Below are 13565 nucleotides of genomic sequence, written 5' to 3'. Positions count from 1 at the left end.
TGATAGCTTTCATTTCCCTGTATAGGCTTATTTTAATTGATTTCTGGAAGGGATGAAGGGCTATTGTTTTATCTTCTGCCAACCCAACATGTAAATGTGATGATGGAAGTCCTAAAAATGGGGTTAGGTTGGTACTTCGCAGGGCCAAAATCAAACTGTTAAAGTAAAATTTTCCTTGCGTTGGCGGTCAGTTGACTGGTTCTCTCCTCCATATATTCTTTTCCCAGGTCGATCTTTAGCTCTCCAACTATCTTTGAGGCAATAAGTTAGATAACTGCACTTTGTTTGAACTAAATAAGGTCTGAGAACTCTTTGGCTATTGGGCAAGAGGAATCAAAACTAGGTACATATCCAGGAATTCATTTTGGGGCCGATTCAAACAGCGGTCTCTAGTACATGATTGCTTTTAGTTGTCATAAAGAGTTAAATTTTCTAAGGCTAAAAAGGGTGAATTATTCGTGCAGCACATTGGTTTTAATGTTTTTATACAAATTTAGATGATTTGTTTTGCAAAAGTGTTCAAATGTAAGATCCTTTTTATAGTTTCTGCTTTAATTTGGTTTCTTTATGTCCACAACACGAAAAAACATGTCGCAAAAAACAAGAAACTATTTTTCACTTTAATCAAAATAAAGTGCAAAAAGTATTTAATTAAACAAACTTTATTGTTTCGATTAATCTAAACAGTTTATAGTGCTAGAATAAAACTAATTTCCCCAATTAAACCTTGTGTTCCTTACTTAATTAGTTCGTCAATCTAATTAGTTTAAATGGTCAGCACGATCTCACCAGTTTAAGTATCTCGTGGGATAGCTAGATGAACTGTCTTTTGAACTACTGTGGTGAGTCGGTAATTTTATTAATTTAAACATCTTTTTGAGTTACTTTGGTGGGTTTTCTCTTCAATTCGTTTGATGATTTAGCAATCTTATTGATGTGAATTATCTGTGTAATCTCGTTGTTAAAATGGTTATTTTGATGAGTTATGTTCAGAATTAGTTTGGTGAGTTAGCTCTCTCATTAGGTTGAAATATCCGTCAAATCTGAATTAAGGTGATGTAAATCTTTATTAATACAATAGATATAACACAATTTCCACTTTAGCCAACGGTGAGCACAGCTCGATGTTTCAGCTTAATACATAGAACATAAAGGTAAAATTAACACTTTAAAGTAATACATCTTCAGACAAAATTAAAAACAGATCAAGAAAGCAACTACTACTACTACTAACAACTCACTACAGCTCCAAGCTGCCTGAGGCCAACACAGCTATGCACGCTCCTCCATCTCAATCTATTCAAAGCATCTCTCTTTACACCCTCCTGGGAAATTCCCATTTCCATTAAATCTTTCCTTATGGCATCCCCCTACCCCACCGGGGACGACCTGTATTCTGTTTGGCTCTTGACGTAGAGAAGAAAACTTGCAAATTAATATGAATATCTTGATTATTTGTGTCTTGAATTAGTTTTTTGAGCTCTTAATCTAATTAGCATCAATGTCACTGTCTTCATGAGATAGCTTGAGTGAGCGATCTTTTGAATTACCGTGTTGAATCTGTGATCTAATTGATTAGAATATCTCTTAAGTTTTTTTTTTGGTGAGTTATCTTCTGAATTCCCTTGATGAGTCGGAACTCTTATTGATTTGAATATTTTGTTGAGTTATGTTCAGATATAGCTGTTGTAATAGTTTAGATTATTCACCAATCATATTCTCCAGAATAAACTCTCCTGAATTTTTGTCATCAATTTCTCTGGATAAACTGTTAAAAATTATTGTCAAACAAAATTTTCAAAACAATTCGTGATTCATTTTTATAAGGTCTTGGAACCTAGTCTTATCCGAAAATTTGGTGTGCTACATTCCAAAAGGAGGGGGGGGCATTTATAAGGACGATTTGAACAGTAATTAACCTGTTTTACTATAATAACGTAGATATTTTGATAAAATAGAACAAGAAAAAAGACCCTTTTTATGTGTCTCTGTATTTTTTTTTTCCAATTGCCATAATTTAGTATTCTAAAATAAAACACATTCCCAAATAGTCAGGTTAAATTTTATTAAAGGATTGTTACACTAAAAAAAATGATTATTACAATTAAAATCCTTTTTTAAATAAAAATAAGTTAATATTATAATTCCTCTTTTTTGTTTTTTTAAAATAGAACAAAATAGAACAAAAAAAAATATATAGAATAAAATAGAATAGAATAAAATAGAACAAAAAAAAGACCCTTTTTATGTTTGTCTGTAGTTTTTTTCTAATTGCCATAATTTAGTATTCTAAAATAAAAACACATTCCCAAATAGTCAAGTTAAATTTTATTAAGGGATTGTTACACTGAAAAAAATGAGTATTACAATCAAAATCCTTTTTTAAATAAAAATAAGTTAATATTATAATTCCTCTTTTTTGTTTTATTTGAAAAAGAGTTTCGAATCGTTTTTTTCATTTTTATTAACAAATAGTTCTCATTGATCTTTGCTACAGCCTCTAATCATCTATTTGTGGACACATTTTTAGTTGAAATTCAGTGCTACCTAAGATAAGTTATATCAGAGAATTCTAGTCAATTTAATCTATTATATAAGCATAAATAGAGCAGAAAAGGTGTCAGGGGTGTTTTCTTTTTAATGCTTGTTTATAGCTTTCTATTCCAATAGACACAATTTGGTGGTCTGAAATAGAAACTCCCCCCCCCCCCCAATAAAAAAAGTTGGTTTCAAATTAGATCCACTCTACATGGTATATTTAATAATTTTTCACACCGCCTAATATGGCCGAAGCCTAATATTCAAAAGGCATACCCCTTTTTTATTGCAGGTCATTTTTTTATTGCACGTGATTCATTTTTGTTTTGTAGCGGATTTTGGATTTTGTGCTCAGATTTCCCCGGAACAGAACAAAAGAACGACCATGGTTGGAACGCCGTATTGGATGGCCCCCGAGGTGGTCACTAGGAAACAATACGGACCCAAAGTGGACATTTGGTCGCTTGGTATAATGGCAATAGAAATGATAGATGGTGAACCTCCTTATCTTAATGAAAATCCTCTAAGGGTAAGCTAATTTTTTTTGTTTAACAGTGCCATCTAGCTCTAAATGTAAGCTACTTTGCATAATGAGAATTTAAATGATTGACAGCCAACCTTCTTGCCTGAATGAAAACCTTTTAAGGGTAAGTTGCTTTGCATAAAGAGAATGTAAATGATTGACAGCCAACCTTCTTGCCTGAATGAAAACCTTTTCAGGGTAAGTTTGTTTGCATAATGTGAATGTGAATGATTAACTGCAAACCATCTTGCCTGAAAGAAACCTTCTAAGGATAAGTTACTTAACAAAATGATTATTTTAATGATTGATAGCCAACCTTCTTGCCTGAATGAAAACCTTTTAAGGGTAAGTTACTTTGTATAATGAGAATGTAAATGATTGACTGCGAACCTTCTTGTCTCAATGAAAACGTTCGGAGATTAAATGACTTAACATAATGAGAATTTAAATGATTAAGGGTGTATCTTCTTCCCGTTGGATTTGTTTCGTCGGTGTCAGATTCTTTCAGTAGGGAATAAGATACTTTAACCGGAAATCAACAGAAAATAATTGATTAGTCCTTACCACTAATTTACCTCTACTTACCTCTGAAGATTGTATTTTTATATGAATAGCACTGATATTTTCCTTTTTTCCCCGGTACTGATAGGCTACAGGGAATTCGTAGAAATAACCATGGGCTCATTCGACAGCGAACGCTTGTATCTTCCCGCTTTCTATAAATTCGTCGTGATAGTGCCAGAAGAAAGTTCTGTATGGCAGCAATAGGACATATTTTGGTGCCCTTTTTGAGGTAGAGAAGGCTAGAGCACTAGTTCACTAGACCCTCTTTAGATAGCTGTTTGTAAGGAAAGTTGCTGAAATGGATAAAACCTCAAGAGTTCATATAGATAAAGTTTCAGATAAGACACCTCTATGGTACTAGGACCGTATCTTTATATACGGAACTAGGACTTAATATCCTTATACATACGGAACTAGGAACTATATACGGAACTAGGACTTAATATCTTTATATATGTACGGAACTAGGAACTGTTTACGAAACTAGGACTTAATATCTTTATATATACGGAACTAGGAACTATATACGGAACTAGGACTTAATATCTTTATATATACGGAACTAGGACTTAATATCTTTATATAAGTATGGAACTAGGAACTATATACGAACTAGGACTTAATATCTTTATGTATACGGAACTAGGAACTATATACGGAACTAGGACTTAATATCTTTATATATATACGGAACTAGGAACTGTGTAAGAAACTAGGACTTAATATCTTTATATATACGGAACTAGGAACTATATACGGAACTAGGACTTAATATCTTTATATATACGAAACTAGGAACTATATACGGAACTAGGACTTAATATCTTTTCAACGTCGCAGAGAGGCGAATAAGGACTTGATAGACAGCTAGTGTCAACTCCTTCGTGCTTTCTTATAATTCAGAACTAACAGGCACGTTTCTATGCCATGTACTTCTGAAAAGGTCGTTTGGCGGCTTTTTCATGAATGGTACGTTATGTAAGCTACCGATTGTGTACATATAATTTTGGTGATTGGCAAAAGATGGCATGTTTGATTCTGATTCTCCAAAAGGCTAAGGGTATTGAGTAACCACTTTTATAAAATGTTGAGGGGGATTTCAAACAAAATCAAAACACATTATATGCAAAAGAGTTGTCAAAAGGGCACACCAGCAATATTTAAGGAATGCCTAAAGGTATTAAGTCGGAACATTAAAATCATGTTGAGAGGGATGTGGAAAAGGGAACGGAGGGCAATCGCCCCCACCAACCTCTGGCCCTTTTAGATGCCCTCTTAATACTGATAGACATCTTAAAAGCCATTTTATTCAAAACAGCCACAAGGTCTAATAGCTATGCCTCCGGGGATTATATGGCCCCTTTGCCCTCAGGACAAGGAATACAACTTATTCAGTTTGTCGTTTTTTAACATGCATGATATATCACTGGGGAAAGGTGGAATGTTTGATCCTGTGTGTGTCCAAAAAGACTAAGGGTATTCAGATGAAATTTCAGGGAATTTTGAGGGGTATGTTGAGCTAAATCAAAAGAAACTGTCTGCATGCAAGCTATTAAAACACCGTATCTGCAATATCTTACTAACGGTTAAGGGTATTAACTTGAAACTTTCAAGGCCACTACTACTACTGTGGCTGCAAATTTCATTGGCTGTGGCTGCAACAACTTGTGACTATGGCTAAGACTACTTGCAACTGGCGCTGCGTCTACTTGTGACTACTTTCTGGGAATGTTTATGGAGGGGGGTGTATTGAACAAGATCAAAATACACTATGTGCATACTGACTGTCTAAGGGTCGTGTCAGCAATATCTTAGGAAAGGCTGAGGGTATTAAGTTGAAACTTTTTAGACATGCTGAACAATATTTTAGCCTTCAGGGAACGCAAAGGGGGATGTTAAACTATATCACGAGACATTATTTTCTTTCAGGTTAACAAAAGGGTAAATCTGCAATATCTTGGGAGAAGCCATGGGTAAGAACATTCAATAAAGAGATACTATGTGCATCTCGGTTGCCAGAAAGGCTTATCTAGAATATCCCAGGAACTGATAATGGCATTTAGTTGTAACTTTCAGGGAATGTTCATGTGTTTGAAATGAATACAAATATACTAATTAAAACTATTAATTTAGAATTATATATTTTAATTCTTAGGCTAGAGACATAAAAACTGAAGAAATATTCGTTATATAATCCAATAAAAAAAACTTTGGCAATCAAAACAAACAGAAATTAATGAAGAAAAATTTTCCTGATTCACACTCAAAACAACCAGAAATTACCATTAATGAATAAATGGAACCCAACACGGACAGGAATTAAATTAAAAGATATTAGTGAACACAGAGATAACAGACATTAACATAGATGAATAAATAAATGTATGCAGTGGAAATTGAATTAATATTTTAGTCAAACTTAAGATGAACAGTAATTACTACAAAGAGGAGTTTGGCTACTTCCTTCTTCCCTAACCGTGAAAGTATAAAGTCTGTCGCATCGCTTGCGCTCTATCGAAAACGAATTGCATCACAAATAATTTTTATTTTATGTTTAAAAGTTTGAAAAATAAAAATTATTTATTTAGGTACCGACCATCCTCTTTGGACGTTTTGGGGCCACTCCTCCTGTTAGCTCATGCGTAAGGGTTCTGCACTTTATTCTCTCAGGTGCAGTACATGATAACTGGGTTAAACTGACGTAGTAAAAATTGAAGTTCTCTATCCATCGCTTTCGTGGTCTGCCTCGTGAACGAAGGCCATCCAGAGATTGTGGTCTCCCTCGTGGACGAAGGCCATCTAGAGATCGTGGTCTCCCTCGTGGACGAAGGCCATCCAGAGATCGTGGTCTCCTTCGTGGAAGAAGGCCATCCAGAGATCGTGGTCTCCCTCGTGGACGAAGGCCATCCTGAGATCGTGGTCTCCCTCGTGGATGAAGGTCATCCAGAGATCCTTCAAGTTCGATGTTCAGGAGGTGGTTCGCCTCTATTCGCTTGACGTGGCCGAACCAACGCAGTTGCTATTTCTTGATGTTACTGAGAATGGTTTCAGTCGACTGGAGCCTTTAGCGTACTTCTTTATTTGCGATCCGGTCGGTGTATTTGATTCAAGCAATTCGACGGAGACATCTCATCTCGAAAGATAGGAGTTTTCTTTCGTCTTCAGTTTTCATGATCCATGTTTCGAATCCATGCATAACTATTGGGATTACTAAACTGTTAAATAGGCGAGTTTTGAGTTGTTTGGATAGATGGTTATTTTTCCAAATATTTGCTAGTTTTTGAAAACTAGAGCTAGCAAGTGCAGGTCTTGATTTCACACCAGAGACATGGTGGTTATCAAAAGAGAGTTGGCCCCCAAGGTAGAAGAAATGGTTAACCGTTTCAACCTGTTTCCCGCCTATAGTAATAACGGTTGGGTTATCACCGTAAATACAAATCACAGTCAAACAAAATCTTGAATTGCTGATTGTCTTTAAATTAATATCATTACATATTAAACATTCAATCTATTTTCATTTTTTTTTACAGTCATCTTGAGTGTTTTTCTATTTATTTATCGTCGAGGTTTTGAAAAAAATAACACTGTTCAAAATACATATAGTTTTCAATAAAATGCAAATGAAGCAGTAATGCAATAATATTACTTTTTTTCAGCAAAGCAGCTAATTTATAGTTCTCCCTCTTTCTCTCTCTCTCTTTTTCTCTAACTCTCTCTTTCTCTCCCCTCTTTCTCTATTTCTTTGTTCACTGTTTGATTCCCTTCTTTTTTTAGGCTTTGTATCTGATTGCCACAAATGGAAAACCCGAAATTAAAGATAGAGAAAAACTATCACCGTTGTTTCAAGATTTCTTAGACAAGTGTTTAGAAGTAGATGTCGACAAAAGGGCATACGCCACAGAATTATTGAAGGTAATTTCACTCATTAGCTAAAAAAAAAAAATGGAAAGGAAAAGAAAAAAGGGAAAACAGTTCCCTTCCAGAAAGGGATCTATTGGTTTTTCATAAACTATTTTCTTGTAATTTTTCCGTTTGGATCATGTTTCTTTTCTAATTTAACCATGAAAGACGTGTCTTTCAGAAATATCATTTGAAAAGTGACAAGGGACGTCATTCCTTTCCCCCTGAACTCATTTAAAAACTAATGCTGAAGCGGGGATTTAGAATATTTAGTTGACCTTAAAATTGCTGTAATATACGTTTCTCTTTTCCCAGTATTCCAGAGAGTTCTTGTTTAGCCCTTCTGGGTTTGATAATAGATAGATTTTTTTTTTTTTTTTTTTTTTTTTTTTTTTTTTTTTTTTTCATACCAAGTCGAGTGTGGTCGAGCCCTGCTGTTTTACTTTTTCCTTTTTTTCTTCTTTTTCTGTTTTTTTGAATTCTTTCTTCTTTTTTGGTTGATAGTTTTTTTATGTAAATAAAACTAATTTATTCATTCTATGCACAGGATAGACACAGATTACAGATGAATATATATATATATATATATATATATATATATATATATATATATATATATATATATATACATACAAGAGCGGATCTTATCCGCTCTTGTATAAGGTTTTACTAATTTTCGACTCGGTCAAAAATTTTTTTGGGGGGGGGGGGCAAACTGGGTAACCAAACTGGGTGTATTGGTTTCGACACAGCTCTGTTTGGGTTTCGGTGTGCTGATTTTGACACAGCTCTGTGTTGGCTTCGGGCGAGAAGAATTTTGGTGGGATTGTCTCTTATTTTGCCCTTCTCCAGGGGCATTCTTCGGTTATGTATCATGTTGGATTAGCATACTCTCTTTTTTTCTGGGTATGTATTTCTTCAAAAGGAAAGATGTTTGTTAGTGGCGTATAAGTGGGTGTTTACATGTTTTAACATATTTTTTCACTTTTCACGACTTTTAAGGGATCATCATATGGTTCTTAGAAGATCCCTTCTATCTTTTTGCTTTATAAAAAAGGGTATTTTTCTATTAGATTTTATTTACATCTTTGTATTACTTTATCTTATGAATCGATTTATTTCTTTTTAGCATCCATTTTTAAAGATGTCTCGCCCATTGACTAGTCTCTATCCCCTCATTGTTGCTGCCAAGGAAGCTGCTAAAGGTCACTGAACATCTTGATAAAGTGGCTTTATTGCCGCAGAAAATGTTGTTCATTGGTCGATAAATTTTCGTCTACTCGTCTCTTACTAATGCTGCTTATCTGAGAGCTAGTGAACTAAGGAGTCTGGTTATTGTACTCCTTCAGAGCTTCTGGACAGAGGGACTTGAAAGAGTACTTCGGTCCCTACCAATTCAGTGATTCAAATCAGTTCGACAGAAATTCCCTTTGTGGTAGATCGTGCTAGTTGCCTTTGTATAGTAATAGCCTTTTTTTTTAATTACAGGGTTAGATTAATTAATTCTGCTTCTTGTGTACTATATACTGAATTTTAGTAGGGTTTTAATTGCTGATCTTACATATATAACGCGCGAAATATTTTGTTTCTATACTGACTTAAATAGTATTTCTTTTTAAATTTGAACGTTTTTAACGTGTCTTTAAACTGTTCTTATTATTGCTATCTTCAACGACTGTCGGATTTTAAAAGATGTTCGAATTTGACATTTCGAAGGACATTTCGTGTTTACGGTTTTGTACCCCCTTCTCCTGAAATATCAAACTCTAGGGATTTTCCTGTAGTTTTTAGTATTTTATACAATTGGCCTGTTTTCAGGTTTTACTTTGAAATTCATTTCCACCTCTAAAAATACCCCCCTTCCCTTCTCTCCCGAGTAAATTACTGGATGCGTGCCTAACACCAGTGTTGATGTTAAGATCAATTTGGAATAAGTTAATAAAAAATGAATTGAATTTGAAAAGGATACATTTGAAATTGTTCAGCATTTCATTTTTTCATTGAATAGAGAAATTAACCATTAATCAAGTAATAGACGCTTCATTTATTTCTCTACTTAAGATTGCTTAGTTGTTTTATAAATATTAAGCTAGTACTTATGACTTGAAATTGCTTATAAATTACGGCTGTAGAGTTCTTTTATCTTTGGATTTGATTTGTTCAGCTGCATTTTGACATGCATTGATAATATGTCTGCTATAGAGTTTTGCAAGAAAATGTGAAAAAAGCTTTGTGTTTGACGCTCTTAACGAAATGTCTCGTTGAGCTTCGTCTATGTACATGAAAGTTAAGAAAAATCCTTTTTTCTTCCAACTTTCTTAATGGCACTTTGACTTTCTATTCTACATTTTTCCAACCTCTTTAGCCTTCCCTTTACTTTGATTACTTGTAATTATAGACTTTATGGCCGTACCGACCATGGCTGCCATCCAATCTGAAATTGGGCACCCATATTGCCAATATGGGCACCCGCATTGGCCACCCACAACCTGAAAACAATGAAAAATTGAACATCGTTTAAAAACTAAATTGAAAACACGTTGAAAACATCACCCATTCTACTGAACTTCTTTCAAAATTAAGATCATTTTCTCTTCATTTTCGCATTGATTTTTTTTTTATATCAGCAGAAAAAGGCCTAAAACTTCTTATTCGCATTCTAATTCAATGCAAGACAAATAAGTTTAAGCGTTAATGATGTACATGATACACGATCTAATGATTCATTCTAATATTGATGTTCTATTGAGTTGTTTTTCTTTTTAATAAGTTTCTTCGTTTGCTCTTTCGTTTATTCGGATTCAATTCCATTTTTATGTATATTTGCTGTTTTCTATTATATACCAGTTTACAATATGACTTTTTTAATTATGATTATTTCCTTTTAGTTTTTTTTTCACTTCTTGACAATTGAGCATAGGTTGTGGCGTTGATTTATTTAGTGTTTTGCAGTTTGAGGAGATACATAAATTTAGCATTTTTTGCTCGTGATGGCTGTTTTTTAAAAAAATGTATGTTACTGTATTATGTACTAAAGTATTTCCAGCAATTGAAATAGGCGATGACCCCCCCTCCTCCTTCAAAAGAAGCAAAATACACTATCCCACAGACATTCGTAAGAAAAAGGGTCTCCTGCATAATTGTAGTGGTGTCCTCGTTTTGTGATTTTAATCAATGTCCAACTTAAAACAAAAGATATTAAAGTGAGCCAAAAAATTCGTAAAAATATCTTTTGCAATCTTATTCGTGCTTATTTCCCCTAACTCAGTAAAACTATTGTTTACGAATATAGCTAGATTTAACTTGAAGGTCCATTAAAAATACACTTTGTTTTAAGGAAAAGTGTTCACTGTGTTTTTAAGGAGGAGTGGCACTAGACACAACTTTTGGGGATTCCCCTTCTGTTGCTTGGACTGTTCATCAGGAAATACACTGAACTAATTCGGATTCAAGTGTAAAATCTGCTTTAGAAGGAAGAAAGAAAGGCTTTGAAATTTTGAATTTAAAAACTGGAACACAATGAACGAATTAAATACAGAATTACATTGAATAGCTGATCAGGCACATAGGGAAACTCTCAGAAACTGATTGGTTTTTCCCATAGTACCGATCGGTATTCGGGTTAGTTTCTTGTTTTTTTTTTTGTTCCCTTACGGTACCCATGGGTTTTCGTCTGTCGTTGAGCAAAACTGAGCAAGTGTTTTTGAAAGTGGAAAGCATGTTAATTGTTAAGAATGCTAGAATTCGATATTTTGATGGTTCTTGTTCAGAACCACCAATTTTTGTGCGATACGAATCATGCTCTGTAGAAAACGATCAAGAGAAAGAAGGATTGCCTGGTAAGAAAATATATGTTATATGTGCTCTTCGAAAGAATCTCACACCTATCGTTTGAACACTTTCGTACCGATCGGTTTTTCTCATCGATTTTCTATGCGTCTGAACCGATCATAATTCTGTCTGAGAACAAATAAATTTAGTCTTCCAAAAGTTTCAGGAGCTATTGACTATTATATTTCTTAGTATTGAACGTGATCGTCTCTTACTAGGTTGCTAGCTACCGCTGCAACCCGGATCTCTGAAGTTGCTCTTTATACTAAACTTTTAAGTTAGTATGGGCTAGAGTTTGTACTTTATTACAATTGTTTCTTTTTGGGTTTTCCTACAGACATTATATAACTAGTTGTGTTGAAAACTGTAAGCTTACTGGTGTTTGTTCTGTTGTATCTCTCTTTTTATGCTAGAAGTGGATTTAACCTAATAGAAAATAAAACTTCTTTTAAAATTTTCAGGTATTTCTCTAGTTTTAATATAAAAAAAAAAAAAATTTGATGAGACACCATAAATATTTTTGCAGTTTACAATTTAGCTTTAGAGATTTGGAAATGAAAACTAAGATAAATAAAATTTATTTAACAAAATAAAATTTTAAGATACTTTTAAGTTCAATTCAAAAGTATGTTGGCACATTACGTCATTGCAATACTGATGTTTTGAGCCTTTTAGCATACTGATGTTTTTTCTGTCGTATCTCTTCTTTTATGCTAAAAATATTACAGACAGGAAAAAGCCTTCGACTCATCCTCATTTGGAATAGTAAGAGACAAGTCCCCAAGAATCAGCAGCTAACTAAGTTCAATATATGCCATGGTTTGTTCTTTACAAGGTTTCAGCTATCTCTACAGCCATGATATTAATTAAACGTACATAATACCCATATGTAATTAACTATACTGATCCTCTATATAATAACTTGCTATGTGCTATACACCGTCTTTAATATAAACTACCGCTGCAATCCATATTTCTATATTTTGTTACTATGGGCAGTGATTCACCTTTTCCTAGTATGCTACTACTACTGAAACCATGATTTGGTTACTATTGGCCGTGTTTATCTTTTGCTAGGTTGTGCCTTTCGCTAATTTTACTGTGGTCTAGTTTTTGTTCTTTACTATAACATAAATCCACATCTAGAATATAATATATCAATCCTTCATATAATTCGTTCTTTAATGATCTAACCATTATTCTAATCAAGAATGAGAGAATTTTCAGTTTTGACTTTCCTTATATACTAATTATGACGTCACTCTATTCACGTCATAGCTCTAATATAAAACTATGATGACGTTCATTATTTATCTAGTAGGGTTTCAGACAAGGTATTTCTAATGATGTACTTTTGTTTTGATATGACTCTATTTTTATGAGTTTTGGGTTTTTATATTTCTTAGCATTTGACTGATCGTCTATTAATATTTTGCTAGATACTTCTGCAACCCAAATTCACATATATATTTATTTATGAGAGGCAGCCTGGCCGAGTGGTCCAAGGCACTGGTGTTAGCCACCAGTCTCTTCAGAGGCGTGGGTTCAATTCTTACCGCTGGTATACGATTATGTTTGAAAGACTGCAGTGTGAAAAGACATCAAAATGCAGTTTTTGGAGTGGTCCAAGGCACTCGTGTTACCCACCAGTCTCTTCGGAGGCGTGGGTTCAAATCTTACCGCTGGTATACGATTATGTTTGAAAGACTGCAGTGTGAAAAGACATCAAAAATGCAGTTTTTGGTGGAAAAATTTATTCTCTTTTAGAAATAATTAATTTTAGTTACTATAGATTTTTAACCCAATTAATTTCCTTTAAAATGAGCTATTGAACAACCCTCTACGATGTTCCAGTGCCAAGCTATCTCTGGATACAAAAAAAGAAAAAAAGAAAAAAAGGAAAAAAATATCCCGTTTGTGGAGAATAACGTGGTTCAAGTCAATTTTCTTGATTTTCAAGACAATATATTTCCCTTGCTGTTCAAGCCAAGGGACAGAAAGTTTCCTATACAGGGGTTTCAGACAAGGCGGTTCTAATGGTGTACTTTTTGTTTTGATCTGACTCCTTTGTTAGGAACTATGGGCTTTTATATTTCTTAACATTGGACGTGATCGTCTCTTACTAGGTTGCTAGCTACCGCTGCAACCCGGATAAAAAATAGAAAAGCACGTAGATGTGACAAATTCCTGATGTTAATACTATAAGTTA

General features: G+C 34.0%; 1 protein-coding gene across 1 annotated transcript in view; it reads left to right on the top strand.

The window, feature by feature from the left end:
• Pak (serine/threonine-protein kinase PAK 3-like protein) overlaps positions 1-10355 on the top strand; it is a 91581-nt gene extending 81226 nt beyond the window's left edge. The window contains exons 9-11 of the mRNA XM_089088137.1: positions 2871-3067; positions 7400-7537; positions 8655-10355. Coding sequence (XP_088944263.1) covers positions 2871-3067; positions 7400-7537; positions 8655-8738 — 419 coding nt within the window. The 3' untranslated portion in view covers positions 8739-10355. The remainder of the gene's footprint in view (positions 1-2870; positions 3068-7399; positions 7538-8654) is intronic.
• Positions 10356-13565: the final 3210 nt, after the last annotated feature.

The sequence above is a fragment of the Artemia sp. Qi Xiang Cuo genome, chromosome 4 (genome assembly GCF_049724085.1).
Source record: "Artemia sp. Qi Xiang Cuo chromosome 4, ASM4972408v1, whole genome shotgun sequence".
NCBI classification, from domain to species: domain Eukaryota; kingdom Metazoa; phylum Arthropoda; class Branchiopoda; order Anostraca; family Artemiidae; genus Artemia; species Artemia sp. Qi Xiang Cuo.
Note: the sequence above shows the minus strand (reverse complement) of the source record. Positions and strands in the feature narration are given on the sequence as shown.